Source organism: Azolla caroliniana, unplaced genomic scaffold (genome assembly GCF_043228905.1).
Source record: "Azolla caroliniana isolate FFs.n. ecotype wild unplaced genomic scaffold, voAzoCaro1.0.p SCAF_21, whole genome shotgun sequence".
NCBI classification, from domain to species: domain Eukaryota; kingdom Viridiplantae; phylum Streptophyta; class Polypodiopsida; order Salviniales; family Salviniaceae; genus Azolla; species Azolla caroliniana.
The window spans coordinates 8,450,132-8,467,057 of record NW_028230456.1 but is presented as its reverse complement, the minus strand read 5'-3'; the positions used below and the strand labels follow the sequence as shown (position 1 = coordinate 8,467,057).

Sequence of the window (16,926 nt, the reverse complement as noted above, 5' to 3'; positions counted from 1 at the left end):
TTTCATGACCAAAAACTCAAGAAGATTCCACTGCATGTATCAATCTCTTGATATACAAATGTTGACAAGTTCTATCAATGTAGAAGGCATTGGGATGTATACAAAGGCCCTGTGCTCCATTACCATTTCCTTGCAATCTTGCAAGAGAGACATTAGGATTATGTATCTAACCATCACCAACATATGTTCTCATCTAGTTATGAAACTACAAGAGACTAGTGTAAGAATGACAAAAACTTACAAGCATTTTCCCTCGGAATTTTAGGGGAAATACTACGTCAAGCAACCATATTAAGCATGACAATGACAAGCGAGGTGTTTTTCCTTCTTTCCAACATGCTTATAAGTTATCGTGTGCTGCAATCTTAATTTTTCTTAATGTGGAGCCTTTTTTTACATTCCCAGCAGGTATTCACATGAAAAATATCTAAAAATAGAAGAAATTTGAAAGTACTACACAAATTCTTTTCAGTGTGGTCTAGATAGACACACCTCCAAAGGGTAAAAAGCCAAATCCAATACATGGAGCTCGTAACATTAACTTAAACAGTAAGGATTCCTCTGTTCCAATAATCACTGAATGAGTTTTGAAGATTTTATCAAGCTTAAAAGAAGCTTTCTTTTCCAAAAATTAAATAATAATAACAATGCTAGAATCTGGCCACAAAATACTGTGCCAGATCTTTTTTCTCTTTCTGTTTGTTATCTTTTTTGATATATACATACAAGTCATCAACCATGTAAACAAGTATATGACATCCATTCAATTGTTTACAATGTGAAACCCAAGCGCTGCAATGGAGGTTGTCACATGAACCTACAAAGAGACCATTACCCAGGTCTAGAATTGCAAGTTGCAACCACAACTAGGATGCTATATGGTTGCAAGCACACATCCCACATCAGATAACCTTTTTTCCATTGCATGTGAAACTCCAGAAGATGATTGGTTAACTCAACATTATAACTGATTTCAACACAGGCATGGAGAATCAGTGCCCACAAAGTGTACTTTACTCAATACAATAGAAATCCAAGAGGTAGTTATACCATAGACCCACCTTCGCTACTTATATCTGATCTCTGCTCCACCCTTTTATGATATCCATCACCCAAGAAACATCATATATTATGTATGCTGTGTGATATGCATCACTGATCTGGATTTATCAGCGGACGTGCTCCAAACCGTCGGTTTCTCTTTTGATAAGATAGCAGTGCATCTGCATAAGATGTTTCATTCACCTCCGGCCAACATTCAGTCATGAAGTATAATTCAGAGTAAGCGAGCTGCCATAACAAGAAATTGCTAAGCCTTAGCTCACCACTTGTTCTTATCAATAAGTCAGGGTTTTCTATTTCCTTCATCCAGCTTGTACCAAGCTCTTGCTGAATATCGGACTCTACTATATCCTCTGGTCTTAGTTTCCCTTGCTCTACCTTCTTTGCTACTTTTTGACAAGCTTGAAGGATGTCATAGCGACCACTGTAGTTAAAAGCAATAGTAAGCTTTAAGCCACTATTTTCGCTGGTCTTATGTTCAACTTCATGAATAAATGATTGCAATGGCCAAGGGAGTTGCTTTAGATTTCCAATAAAACGAATTAATATATCTTCCCTGCCACCACAGAACAGTAAGTTCACTTATTTTTATTCTTGGAAATGTATAAGGACCTTAGAATGTATAGAATAACAGTACAATAAAAGACGCTCTTTATTAAACATAAACATATAAATTTGAAAAGAGAACCTCTAAAATGATTTAAATCAAAGGGATTAAGGTTTCGTAATGTTCTAAAAAGATTAGAAGAGTTGAAAACTTTTTAGCAGCCACTACTAGATCTCATTGTTGATTTGTTGATGATCCAAAGTATAGGTTGAACATGAATCGTCTGGACCATCTAGAAAAGAAAGAACTATTGGCATCCTCTCTTGCAATAAGAAACCTCTGGACCATATTCAATGAAGTGTATATTTCGGGTTGCATTTTCTGAATCACAGGGTAAAGAGTAGCTAACACTATAATTATATCTAGCATTTTCCTTTGTGATTTTGATATGATGCAACATGGTCACTAGATTCTACATTTCTTTCACCGTCATAGTTAACACTTATGACCTTACAAAAGCTAATGAATGGTTCACACCTTAATAAACTGAGTGATATAATGCTTGCCAATAGTAATCTCCTTATAACTTATTTCTTTCTAAACAAGCCAATCATTGACAACCCAGAAAACCATCAAGAGATGATTCTATATAGCTCACCAATATTCATAAAATCATTACTTATCAGACTCTCACCAGTGAGGTTATGGATGTTTTCCATGAATTTTTCATTCCACCTCCTAAAAGTGACTCAAATCTCCCAGCATTTCCTCACATCCATTATGTGTGGGGTATTTTGAATTCTCATATCATGAATAGCTTTAAATGCTTCCGTGCATCTTGATTTTCTTTACAATAATCATACAATGCACAAGTTCTTCATCATGTAACCAAAGAGTCCTACAACTCATTTCTATACAGTTTACGGCTGCCCGGTGATATATACATTATTCAAGGGCTTTTATATTAGTTGGGCAATGTTTGCTTTGTTTTGAAGTCGATTTTGAGTGTAATCGCATAAACAAAAATCAAGTTTCTCCGAAATTTACCTCATTAAGATGGGAAGTTCTTCTCTGAGAGCCTTTAGAAAGAGCTGCATTAGGAAAGAGACTTCCACCTACCAACATTCACACAGTAAAGCTTTAACATTTATCAGATCCACACCTCATTTGCTGATAAAAAAATGAATATAAAGAGTTCATTAAATCATATATATATATATATATATATATATATTCATAAAAAAGGGTGTTGGAAATTTCCTTTTACCATGAGCTACAACGATAATGCATCAACTAGTCAGTATACTGGAAGCCAAACATCTAGTCATCCACCAAACATGCCATAAACTATAATCACACTCAACCAACGTGATGAAGACCATAAATTGGAAATCAAATATCCAATCGTTACTATTAAAGTAAATAGTCAAACATATGCATTGATACAGAAGCTATAAACCATAAATATTCAGCCATTCATATGGCCATCAAGCATTTAATTGTCGATCCTCTAATGAAACAAAGTGTCAAACCATGTGCAACCACTCATGTAGTGGAGAACATAGAATGAAAAGCAGAAACCTGTCATACATTCCCTTTCAAAAAAACAATGGACTATGTACATTTGATTGATAAGAAATAGAGAATGTATATTGTAAACCAAAAATGTCCAATAATCCATCCAGTTCTAAAACAAATAGTGAAAACCACGTGAAAATTGACCATAAGCTACATCAGAGAATGAGCATTGGACATCAAACAAGGCCAATCATCCATCCCCATTTTAAAAAAATAGTGAAATCGTTTATATTTTTTGATAAGCACAACCACTCACACAGTGAAGAATGAACATTGGAAATCAAACATTTACAATCATTCATCACCTGTCCAATGTGAAGTCAATTGGTAAGCTACAATCACTCATTTGATGAAGATGGTACAATGGAAATCAAACATGTCAAATCGTTCATCAAACAAGTACCGAAACATATGTATTTCATTGGAATGAGGGGAGAGAGAGAGAGAGAGAGAGAGAGAGAGAGAGAGAGAGAGAACCTTTGGGCGGTTCCAATTCTCGGTGGAGAATCCAAAAACAGTGAGAGCTTGGATACCCCATTTAGCTGAAAGTTCGACGATTAGCTTTAATGTCTCAACACCAGCTTCATGCCCTGCACTCCTTTGCAAACCCCTCTGCATAGCCCACCTCGAATTACCGTCCATTATAATTGCGACATGTCTCGGCAAGAAACCTGTATGGAGTCCGTGTGGGAGCTTTTCCTCGTTCTCGTTCTCATTCTCATTGTTAAAGGAATTCACGTGAGACCCATGGCCATGAGTCTTAACACTAACATCATTACCATCGTGATTAACTACATCAATTTTGTCATGATCCTTATGGAGAACATCAAATGAATTCATGTGTGCCTCGAGAAGATGTGTCTCATTACTAACGTCATTTCCATGATCAATATCAACAACAACATCATTGTCATCATGGTGAGCTTGAAGGATATGGCTCACATGGCAGAGGGGTTCTTCTAGCAGCTGAAATCCCTGTCTTTTAGGGCAAATACCACCACCAAAGGAAGGAACACAAACCTTTTTAATACCTGATGAAGCCCAAGACAAGTCCTTGCTCCTAGGTTCTATGCTCGGATATAGGAGACAAGGTCGTATGGTGGCTTTCTCTGCAAAATCACCGACATGGGCGGGTCCAGGCAGGCGGGAGAAACTAAAAGAATCCATCTTATCATGGAATGGGGCTATCTGTAGACTATTTTAGGACCATCTGTGACAGAATCACATACCATGGCTGCAGCCTGCACAGTGGGAAACACCACAGAACAGAACAGAACAGACACTCTGTTCTGTGTCTCTTCTGTGTGTGTATGTGTATCATGTATGTAGTGAGGGGCCATTTTTGTAAATAAAAATGAGAGAATTTTGTATGTATAATGTAGTGAGGAGCCATTTTTGTAAATAAAAAGGAGAGAATTTGTATGTATGTGTATAATGTAGTGAGGTGCCTTTTTTGTAAATAAAAAGGAGAGAATTTGTATGTATAATGTAGTGAGGAGCCATTTTTGTAAATAAAAAGGAGAGAATTTGTATGTATGTATAATGTAGTGAGGAGCCATTTTTGTAAATAAAAAGGAGAGAATTTGTATGTATGTATAATGTAGTGAGGTGCCTTTTTTGTAAATAAAAAGGAGAGAATTTGTATCTATAATGTAGTGAGGAGCCATTTTTGTAAATAAAAAGGAGAGAATTTGTATGTATGTATAATGTAGTGAGGAGCCATTTTTGTAAATAAAAAGGAGAGAATTTGTATGTAGTGTAGTGAGGGGCCATTTTTGTAAATAAAAATGAGAGAATTTTGTATGTATAATGTAGTGAGGAGCCATTTTTGTAAATAAAAAGGAGAGAATTTGTATGTATAATATAGTGAGGGGCCATTTTTGTAAATAAAAAGGAGAGAATTTGTATCTATAATGTAGTGAGGAGCCATTTTTGTAAATAAAAAGGAGAGAATTTGTATGTATAATGTAGTGAGGAGCCCTTTTTGTAAATAAAAAGGAGAGAATTTGTATGTATAATGTAGTGAGGAGCCATTTTTGTAAATAAAATGAGAGAGATTTGTATGTAGTGCAGTGAGGGGCCATTTTTGTAAATAAAATGAGAGAGATTTGTATGTAGTGCAGTGAGGGGCCATTTTTGTAAATAAAAGGAGAGAATTTGTATGTAGTGTAGTGTGTCTTTTTATGTATGTGTGCTATGTCTATCTATCTATCTAATCTATCTATCTATCTATGATCTATCTTTCTATCCTATCTATCTGTTTTATGTCTTGAAGAGACTTGGACATAGTGTGCCTTCCGATGATGATGTTCACGAATGAAGAAGAAAACTCGCCAAAAGGACATCAATATCATGTGAAAGTGGTACACCAGTAGCTTGAACCGATGTCAAGGTTTATAGGCCGGTGTTTTTGGGACAATGACAGAGTTCTCTTTTTGCATCAAACTCCATATTATTCTTATATGTAAATTATTTGCAAGCCTTTTGGTTCACTGCCACACAAAAATGTTTTAAACATGTGTTATTATTGCATGTCTTCTATACGTACATTTACCCTATGTTTGTGTACGAATTCCCCGATTTTTACCTGCACTAATTTTTTTTCTTGAAATTTTTACCTGTACTATTCCAAAGTATCCCATGTCAATAGCAGAAGTTTGTTATTCTTTTCATGGAATAATAGAGAAGTAACAAACGAAACACCACTTGCTCTAGGTGTGTGATATAAAAAAATAATGTTGTCAATGGTCATTGTTTTAGGGATGATATAAAAAGTATTGTTGTAGTTTGTGAGATGTTTTATACCCCTCATAAAGGTCTTTACCTTTCAATGAGTATGCTCGTGTATACAACTACACATGTCGAATAGATGTGAACGCATAGTGGTATAGTACTCATAGCGATCACGATCTGTGCCATCACCCCAACCTTGACAAAAAGTCTTTAGGTATCCATTTTTTATATCTCCGTTTATGGATACTATTGCTAACATGTGCCAAATTGATAAAGATGGAAGTGTTTCTAACCACATCATGAAACTTTGGAAATTGGATCAAAGGCTCTTGTAGTACAATGAAAATTTGATCAATTTTGACATGAGTTTCAAAGTACAAATATATATTTCAACATGTTTTACAATGGGAATGGGTTCACGAAGTATTATGATTTATCATGGCAACATTGGAAGATATGACGAATCACATCACTCCTACAAGTTACATACTTACAAAAGGTTTGTCTTTCATGGAACTTCAAGACAACTTCATTTGCCTCAATACTGGTCAGGTGAGTCACAATTGGTGAAACCGCGAAACATTTTGCAAAGACTCAATGGCAATTGTGTGCAGAAGAAATACCATCCAAACAAAAAGTTTTTGTAGGAATACTGTTAACATCTTCTACTATGTCTATAATAAGAGTCAATACTAGAAAAAGAAAATTGATCTAGATGTTTTGATGCAACCATAACACATTATGTTAGTGACACGAGGCTTATATTCAAGAAAATGGTATCTGCATTCACAAAACATATCGGTCAAGCTTTTGAATTGACTGGAAGTAAAGATTTATGAAGGAACACAAATTTTGGATGTGATAGAACTTTAATTACATCGTTCATAAGATCAGATATGAAGGTGATGAATGATGTTCACATTGACGTACCTTCCATATGCTTGGATCGTGGGTCTATGTTGCCAAGTTACTATTCATTAAAAAACTTATGGCTTTTTAATCAATAAGTTTTGTATGGACCTTAGATTAGGCATAATATACCTCAAAAGTAATCCCTAGTTGCAATGTACTTTCTAGACTCACTTTTTAATAAAAAGTATTCGTAGGGTCTAGAGGCATTCTATTCTTTGGCAAATTTGGAACTCCAACTCAGTTGTGTTGAGTTTTGTTGTAACATATTGTGTGAGAACCATCCAAAGGGATTGTCAAGGTCACAAGTTAATAAAGGGTGAGGAAGCACATTAATACTTTTAACGAGATTGTCGTTACATCCTCGTTGAAGAAAGACAAGTCACATTATCTATTTTATCCTCGTTGAAGAAAGACAAGACACATTACCTATTTTATCCTCATTGAAGAAAGACAAGACACACTATCTATTTTATCCTCGTTGCAGAAAGACAAGATGCATTACCTATTTTATCCTCGTTGAAGAAAGACAATACGCATTACCTATTTTAGTTACTATATTTAAGAAGCATAGTGTGTGTTTTTAATCTTCTAAGAAGACATTCAAGAGATTAATATTTCTTCCAATTTTTACTTTCAAAAGCTTCATTAGCCAAGGACCTTCACACTTCACCTAAGACTTTTCCTGGACTCTTTTCTAACGATGTTGGCCCCTCATTTCATCTTTGACATAGAGTTCTAGGTTCTTCGACTTTACATATATCATAGGTTTGATAGACTTCCTCTCATGAGATCCCCACATCACGACAACGTATGTGACACACCCTTAAGCACTCAAGTTTTAAGGGGATCTTATTGTCTTCAATCCAACTAACTCAATACAGAGGATTATTAACTAGTGTAGTACGCACTATGAGATCAGTCTCATAGTAAATATTAATTCTAGGAAGTAATCCTTTTTGGTAGTTCCTTAAAGAAGAAATCATGGAACTCTTTTAAGAGTGAATCGAGCACTTGTTCATAATATGTTAATAGATCCTCAGCATTATATATAATATATTTGGAGATTGGGGGCAAAGACACAACAATACATTGTAGAACAAGAAGAATCGAAAAAAGATGCAATCGAAAGAGTGGAGACGGTTGACACATTGAGTAAAGTGTTGAGTCATTTAATAAAAATGATATCAAATGGTTCAACCAATCAATGGATAAAGAAGAAGTCCTATTAAAGAACCATGGATAACCCAAGTATTACGTTAGTGGCTTTGAGACTCACGACATAAAAGTCTAATTTTTGTACATAGGTACCTATATGGATTGGTAAAAACATGGCAAAGTATGTCTTATAAACAAAAGCATTTCACATTTTCTTAACACTTGGCCACACAACATATCTAGCATGTGTCATTCGTTCATGAATCTAACTAATTATTGTACAAACTTTCACATTTTCTGCAATTTAATTATTGCCATTACAGAGACAAGATTCTCATGCATGGAATCATCAAGATCCTTTCTCTCATCCAAAATCTAAAGCTCAAATTCTACTTCTTTTCAAAGGGCTTGCAGACCTTAAAAAGAGAAAAAGGAACAGTAGGAACACTCAGTCCTCTTAAAAGAATTGTTACACTCTTGGCAATGGCAGATTTGAAAAAATAATTTTTTAAATCACATCATAAACACTTTTTGAATCAAATTATGTCCCCATGATGTCATATACAGAAGATGCGATAAAGGGACACGCATACACAACAAATCAACTCAAAAACAGAATTGAACGATTCAACTTCTTAAAAAGCATGAATAGACAAATATATCTTCGTACCAACACTAGAGCTACATGCAAATACAAATTCATCAGAGAAACAAATAAAATGTGGTTTATACAGATATAGATATTATATGCTCCATTAGGACAAGTATGATTCACTCCCTCTCACTCAACCAGAAGATACAAAAATTTTAAAAATAGATATTAGAGCTCACTCAATAGTTAAATCTTAAATTTTCAGAAAACCAATCCACAAAAATCGATCATCTTCATCCCTCAAATCGATATGGGGATGGAGTGAGGCAAATGGACAAGGGAACAATAATAGAAAGTATATATTGAAGCAGTATTATCTATTTATACAAAACATTTTTAAAAACCTTATGGCAGCAAAATACAAAATGGCAGGCCATCTCACTCTCTATGAGATCGATTAACTCAAAGATAAGATCTCATCCCAATGTATTCTATTTAGAAATCTCACATTTCGGAGGTTAGATTCCACAATCAATTCACCTTCGCATTATGTGCTTTCTTTTGCTGACTTTACTTTTCTCCAACCATGTTGTTGAAAAGAAGGGTGTCTAAATCACCATATACTGAATGTAACAATTGAACGTTTCAAGAGTTTTATCTAAGCTATGGACACAGTTTACAAATAAGTATAGGAACACTACTCGGCTTTCATCTATCTCCCCTTTCCTTGCAACGACCCAAGGGGGGTAAGGATATGGTAAAAAGGGGTTTCATTATGGAATGGGAATCACAATGAAATGAAGTAAATCACCGTATACTGGGGGACTTTTTATCATCCATGATTGGAAAGTAATAATAAGCAGAAAACCCCTAACTAAGGATTTGGGCATATAGATCAATAAAATTTTGATCATTAAAGAACTAGCAGGTAAATATTACTACTTTGCAAGTTTCAGCTGCGATTTTCAACCTTCAATAGGAAGGTTCGAGAGGGGGAGGAGATTTTGAATTTCCAGCATCATGGTTGAGGCATTTGTTGCTCAAATGGGAAATGCACTGATTCAGGACTTTCTGCATCCACTCATATCGGCATTTCTCTACAGCCTCCACAGCTTTAAACTGCACCATGCATATAGATAGGTAGGTAGGTCAGTATAAATAGATCATCTTTACAGCATAAATAACATGAAACAAGAAAGTACAAATTTAAATAGACAATTTCATCCACAATGAAATGTCTAAGCAACTAACTAGTTATCATCCACAATGAAACAGTACATCGTTTTTATGGCAATTTAAAAAAGACGCATGGATTATACATTGAGCCAAATCATATACTACACAGTGAATGTACTACTTACCTAACAATGAAACTACAAACTACAAACTTATTTCGATGAAAATTTAAGAACATGCGTAAATTATATTAATAATCATTTAAATGGCAGACGTCCACGCACCGACACCCCCAAATCTCTGTTCGACGCCCCTTTCATCTCTCTATCTCTCTATCTCTATCTCTCTCTCTCCTCACTCTTGAACTTTCATACTCTTTGTCTCTCATCTCTCTTCTTTCTCCAGCATATATCCTTTCTCTTTGTTCTCCTTTTTCTAGCCTCCTGAACCCGCCACAATGCCTCTAGAGTGCAGTGTCAAGAGCAAGAGGAGAAAGAAGAGAGCATTGAGCAGGTTCAAGAATGAGAGCAGAGAGAAGAATTGGAGAGAGAAAGAAGAGAAAAAAGAGATGTTGAATAAGAATTGAGGGGTTACCATCAACATCGTCTAAAAAATATGTGAAATATGTATGTATATACATATATATTAAGACAGATTATACTTACCCAAAATGAATATATGACTTTGCTAACATAAAACTAAAAAAGCATAAACTTAAAGACACAATTCCAATAGAAAGAAATTTTGAAAAAAAATGAGTGGATTATATTAAGGCAAACAGTATTTACTACCCAATGAATAATATAGCTCGGCCAAACATGAGTCTACAAAGTAAAAAATCAGATGAGACAATTCGAAGGAAATTATGTTTTCGAGTGTGAATTATCTTAAGATAAAAAAAACTGCTATACTTACCCAGTGGCGTTCTCGCGCATGTTGCTCTGGCCAAGTTTCAAATTCTTCCGTGACAAATAGAGGGAACATGTATGCCCGACATAAGCCATCACTGTTCTGTTCACTTTGCTGTCGTTTACTCTTGAATTCCCAACATCCTAGACATTCCTGAAAGAAACCAATGCCACAAGAAATGATCACATATCAATATATTCCATTAACTATCAACACCATCAAAAAACTGGGCCATGAAAGAAGTAAATGAGCACACATCAAAATTCCATCAAAAGTATATCATGAAGAGGAAATTGATCCAGGCTGAGACCAACTGAATTCTCTCTTAGCTGTTTTCGGCGAAACACAGTTCATCTATAAAACGTTTGGAAAGAAATTGTGTTTGTATAGATGGTTTAAACTGAATATTTTTCCCGGGAGGGGGGGGGGGGGGAGGAGTGTATAAAAAATAGTATCGTTAGAAAACTTGTACGATGTTAATTTACAGATATTTTAAGTTCTGATGCCCAGGAAAATACAGTTGTTTTTCTAACCTTCAGTTCACCCTGGACACCAGCCTCTTCAAAAGCTTCACGACATGCAGCCTCCTCAGCTGTTTCATCTGTCTCCCAACCTCCCTTGTAATACAAAGAAAATAATTTATTACAATTGCCAACTAAGCATTACTTACCTCAAATATATAATATTTATGCTAGTAAAGAATATTTAGTGATTTTCAGCAGAAATATTACGCATATATGCAAATAAATATACGTTTGTATTTACAATAAGTGCCATTGAATTTGCAGGATTTGTTTATTATTTCCTTCATGGAAGGAAAGGGGGACAATTTGACAAAGAGAAGTTAGTACCAGAGAGACAAACCTTAGGGAAAAGGAGACCGGGCCCACCCTGTGTAGTGACCATTAGAACTTCCATCACTCTCTGAGAATCATGTCCATTTCGGTTATCTATGTTGTATCTATAAGGTACACACCTGATAATGGAAATAAAAGCAAATGAATATAGAAACATATTCCTCTACATAAAAGAAACAGAACTTGTTGCATGGAAATGTTTATAAAGGGCACAAAAACAGACACACACACACACACATATATATATATATTCCTATGAGTTCTCCTATTATTTCATGTGCAAAAATGAAAGAACAATGACAAATTAGTACATAAGTGAACAAAACCTCAAAACACTGCATTGAGATAAGTCCAGTCATCTCTCAAATTTCTACAAAGTTTTGACAAATTCTGTCATGATTTCAAAACTATTTCATGAATGAGAAGGGTAAAACTCAGAGAAAATTTTCTGGTTTATCTCACGAAGATCCAAAATGCAAAAGGAAAACCTCAATTTTTCTTCTATTTTATGCATGTAATGGGGGGGAATTTTGACAAATTGATAAAGAAAAGATTTCTACTTTTCCCTGTGACAAGAAGATATATCCAGTCATCCCAATTTTCAATGTCATTTTCTGATAATTTCCTAACTTCCTTCATGCATGAAAGAGGAAAGGGGTCCCTAGAAATTAGTAAGGAAATGTTGTCTCATTTTCCTGCTATGGGATGATATCTAAAGTCATGTCTCAAATTCCAACCAATATTTTGAGGTAATGCATGAATGACAATGAGGGACTTTTGATGAATTAGCTAAAGAAAAACATTTTCAATCGTTGTTTATGATTTTCTGATGTTGAAGGGACCGAATGGCCTTCTTGCGATTGCATGAGGTGAATGCAGAGGATGTGGGGCCAATCTCTGATAATGATTGTGACAAGAAAATGTATCCAGTCACAATCATCATATTCCCTGAGATGAGATGACATCCACAGTCATACCACAAATTCCTATCAATTTGTTATTTTTTCTCATAATTTCCTATAATTTCATGCAAGCAAAGGAAGGAAATCAAATGACCAAGTAAGAAAAAAAATTGTCTAGTTTACCCTGCGATCAGACGATATCCACAGTCATATCTCTGTTGATGGCGACCAGTTCGAGCAACCAGAGGATTCAAGTTTCCATTGCTAGAATTAGCTCTAGACAGATTACCACCTTCCATTGCTTTTAGATGGAAGCTTCTGAAGATCAAGTCACAAATGTTGATAATATTTCAGCAAATCTTCAAACAGCAAATGTCAATAACCTTTCAGCAAATCCTCCATTTCCCCATCGTTTTAGTGAACGAATCTTGAGCAAAAATGTATGGAAGTCATTTTTCAATCAAAATTTGGACCAGTGTAAGGAAAACTTCACTGTAGAACTCCCAAAAAAGCCTAGGTTTGATTTTGGAAAATCTCAGAAAAATGCCTCAAGAAACCACCACGAGAAACTCTAGGTTTGATATTCAAAGCCCCAGCAATGATGTCTCCAGAAAAAGTCTAATTTTAATCTGAAAAATCCCCAGACAAAATCAGTTTCCGGACCGCAAAAAGGCATCAGAAAAAATGCAAATAAACCTTGATTGTGATGTGAGGAACACCAGAACCTCCAATGAAACCCTAATTTCGTTCTAAGAAAGTTCGAAAGGGAAGGCCAAGCAACCCTAAAACAATGTATATCAGCGGAGGATAGAGAGAGGTTCTAGTTTCAAACTGCAAAGAATATATATATATATATATATATAAAGAAACAACAAGGATGCAAGCAAAACCCTAGGAAAGGATAAACTATCAAAACATCGGAGATGAGGAAGAGACACGATCAGGACTGTTGGGGGGGGGGGGATGCAGAACATCAAAAAACCTGTACGTGCAAGAGGAAGAATACCATACAAAACAAAACAAAAAAAACCATGGATGGATGGATTAGGGTAAGAGAGCATACCAGGCCGGAGTTTGATGCGATCCGTGTGCGTCTGTGTATGAGAGAATGAGAGAGCTTTGAAAGAAAATGGTTCTTCTTCAAAGCAGAGCAGAGTAAAACTGTAGAAGAAGAAAGAAAGCACTTGAAAAATCTTTCACAGATAAATTTAGAGGCTTATATATATATATATATATATATATATATATGAGAGAGAAAGAGAGGGGGAGGACTTTCTTTGCCCTAAATTTGGAGGGAAGGGTCAAGTCCAAGACCAAGACCAAGACCAAGACTCTTCTTTGCATTGGTTCGGTTAGCTCGAGACCAAGACTCTTCTTTGGATCGGTTCGGTTTGCTCGAGGTCAAGTCCAAGACCAAGAACTCTTCTTTGCATTTGGTTCGGTTAGCTCAAGGTCAAGTCCAAGAGAAAGAGAGAAAGAGGACTTTCTTTGCCCTAAATTTGGAGGGAAGGGTCAAGTCCAAGACCAAGACCAAGACTCTTCTTTGCATTGGTTCGGTTAGCTCGAGACCAAGACTCTTCTTTGGATCGGTTCGGTTTGCTCGAGGTCAAGTCCAAGAGAAAGAGAGAAAGAGGACTTTCTTTGCCCTAAATTTGGAGGGAAGGGTCAAGTCCAAGACCAAGACCAAGACCAAGACCAAGACTCTTCTTTGCATTGGTTCGGTTAGCTCGAGACCAAGACTCTTCTTTGGATCGGTTCGGTTTGCTCGAGGTCAAGTCCAAGACCAAGACTCTTCTTTGCATTTGGTTCGGTTAGCTCGAGACCAAGACCAAGACTCTTCTTTGCATTGGTCCGGTTAGCTCGAGACCAAGACCAAGACCAAGACCAAGACCAAGACATAGACATAGACCACCTCACTACAACATTTGTCCACATATGTGTAGGTTTTGAAAAATCAAACAGTTATTGTTTGCCCTTTGAATATTTCATGGAATTTCTCGTTTTTGATGTGCATGAAGCGAATGTATGCATTGTGTGTGTGATCGTCGGGTTTCGATGTAGTGCTCCTGATAAAACTCGTTTTGACACATCATGACCATTGGGCAAGACGCCCGTGTTATATTCCAGATTACATCTACGAATGTTGTGCCGCTCCAAGCTTGTGTCTTGATATAAATCTCTCTCTCATTATAGACATACAAGCAATACGTGTTAACCCCATATGAAATGTGAAATGCAAGTATACCGTCACACAAGATACACCATTCATGTCTCTTGCATAAAACCTCAATAATAACTTCATTGAGTACGAACAATTCTTTTGTAATTCTAAAGCGTAATTGCAATCTTTCGAATATAGGTTGTTTTTAACCCTATACATTATATGATAAACTCTATTTTGTATATTTGCTTTTATCTCAACCAATTAGATGAATATGTTTGTATTTTGTGGGAACCCTACCTCAGACAACATCGCTCATATAGCCTTGATATCTTTGTCACATTAAAGAGCCTTAGGCCTTTTAGTAATCTTCGAGCCTATGAATCTACCTTCATACAATCTCTTCGTGATGAGCAAGTATTATTCTTAACAACAAGCCTTTGCTCAAAAATCTGCATTTTAGCTTCATATAACTATGTATTTGTGCAAGTAGCGAGGAAGCCATGGTTCACTCGGCATGAGTTGATGATGGAAAATCCAATGACACTACAAAAGCTCTTCATTTAAAGAAATTGGCCTTTTCTTAAACCATTGAAGAGTGTCTATGCTAATGATCATGCACTACCAATGGTTCCTAAACTTTACACGTTGAATGTGCACCAATTGATCATGCACTACCAATAGTTCATAAACTTTACATGTTGACTACACACCAACATTAAGGTGAGTGAATATAGTATAGTCGAAGGGATCTACAACAGTTTGTTGTATGACAAACATGGATTGGAATTTGTCGCTAGTTATTCCTACCTTTGGACATTAATTAATAACCAGCCTAGGAATAGTGGTCAACTTTGAATAAAAAGGTGAAGCTCAAAAATATCCATGTTGAAAGCTATCTTACATTTTATTTCTTATTACATGGTCAAAATGGATCCTTATACTAAGCAAGCATGGAGATATATAATATAGAATAACATGTGCATAATATATTCATGGTATAGATATGAACCATGTCAATCATTGGTTTCGTTGTAGCAACATTAGGAAAGTCGGAGTATCTATTATTTCAAACACCCACTTGCAACGTCTCTTGTTAGAACAAGATTCCTACTTATCATCATTCATCAAAAACACCGACTTGATCCACAAAGCGGGATGTGTTTAAGCCTTAACATAATTCAAGCTAAGAAAGTTTTAGAATTATCGTTTGATTCCTTTGTTTACTTGTGGATTGAAATTCAATTTGGATTGTTGCACTTTAATTTAATATTGGAAAGTAGTAAACAAGAACTTGTGACTCAAAGTTAAGAATTGAAGATATCACGTTTCACGTAAACTTGAAGGTTATGTGAAATGTGAAAGAAGACAAAGTGACTACCTAAAGGGAGGCCACAGAGCACATATGAACACATATGGGGCATGCTAACATTATTACAACATAAGAGTCAACGAGAGAGCTAGCTTGCATATGGGCTCCAAGGAGAGCAAGAGATGATGCTTAATATCATGCATTGTTGCAACCACGATAAGTCTGGCAACTCCAATCTCTACCCATGTAAGATAGCTTTCAACATGGATATTTTTGAGCTTCACCTTTTTATTCAAAGTTGACCACTATTCCTAGGTATGAAATTATCAGTTTTCTCCACATCGATTAAAGTCGAGGCTTTCACATGTTATGCATAAAGCTTTCTCTCGTCGATTACAATATTCAGCAAAAAAGGATTGTGAGGTGTCTAAGATTAGAGAAGTCAGTTGGCATTTCCGTCATGAAAGTTCTCATATTATCCTTTAATATTGAATGAAATAATTGTGTGGAAACTCTAGGAGGTTTGTGAATTGGATTGCAAAGTAGCTGAAATAATAGTCTTATTTGCTTACATATATTAAAGCCCTCACTTCCTATTTCCTTGCATGTCTGTATTTAGTAACATTCCCTTTTAAAGGATGTAAACTTTCACGAAAAAATGGTAATTTCAATTTAGATTTCTAACAAGATTGTAAACATAAACTACAATTCATTAAAGAAAACCTTTTACATTGTGCTTTGCTAGCTTATATTATATCCAAAAGATGGGTTTCAATCCAAATCCAAGCCTTCTCCCTTTACGTTTTTATTTTGTTTTAGATGGGTTACACGTCCATAAAAGAATTTCATTGTTTATATAGCTTCATGTTGACCAAATCCTAATAATTGTGGAGTTAAGCACGTTACCCTTTCATTGCCAATGATTGAGTATATTAGCTTTCATATAATTTATGTCTCAAAAATGTTTTTACTTGCAAAAATTCAAGGCTTATGTTTTTGAACAACCAAACATTATTGAAGCACATGGAAA

The 16,926-nt window shown here is 35.6% G+C and overlaps 2 protein-coding genes across 3 annotated transcripts; both read right to left on the bottom strand.

Annotated features, from left to right (window-relative positions):
- Window positions 1-492: 492 nt before the first annotated feature.
- On the bottom strand, window positions 493-4,429 carry LOC147850586 (uncharacterized). Its single transcript, XM_087336578.1, has 3 exons — window positions 3,665-4,429; window positions 2,657-2,724; window positions 493-1,618 (listed from the first exon to the last, which is right to left on the bottom strand). Exons 1-3 carry the CDS (start codon window positions 4,352-4,354, stop codon window positions 1,153-1,155), a joined length of 1,224 nt encoding a protein of 407 aa, XP_087192704.1. The 5' UTR covers window positions 4,355-4,429; the 3' UTR covers window positions 493-1,152.
- Window positions 4,430-8,918: 4,489 nt separating this feature from the next.
- LOC147850585 (nudix hydrolase 16, mitochondrial-like) lies at window positions 8,919-13,565 on the bottom strand. 2 transcript variants are annotated; one of them, XM_087336637.1, is made up of 6 exons: window positions 13,487-13,565; window positions 12,607-12,850; window positions 11,529-11,640; window positions 11,198-11,281; window positions 10,671-10,817; window positions 8,919-9,698 (listed from the first exon to the last, which is right to left on the bottom strand). In XM_087336637.1, exons 2-6 carry the CDS (start codon window positions 12,720-12,722, stop codon window positions 9,552-9,554), a joined length of 606 nt encoding a protein of 201 aa, XP_087192763.1. In that variant the 5' UTR covers window positions 12,723-12,850; window positions 13,487-13,565; the 3' UTR covers window positions 8,919-9,551. The 2 variants fall into 2 exon arrangements, with proteins under 2 accessions (XP_087192763.1, XP_087192762.1); XM_087336636.1 differs by having other exon boundaries at window positions 12,607-13,052; window positions 13,487-13,548.
- Between the last annotated feature and the right edge of the window lie 3,361 nt (window positions 13,566-16,926).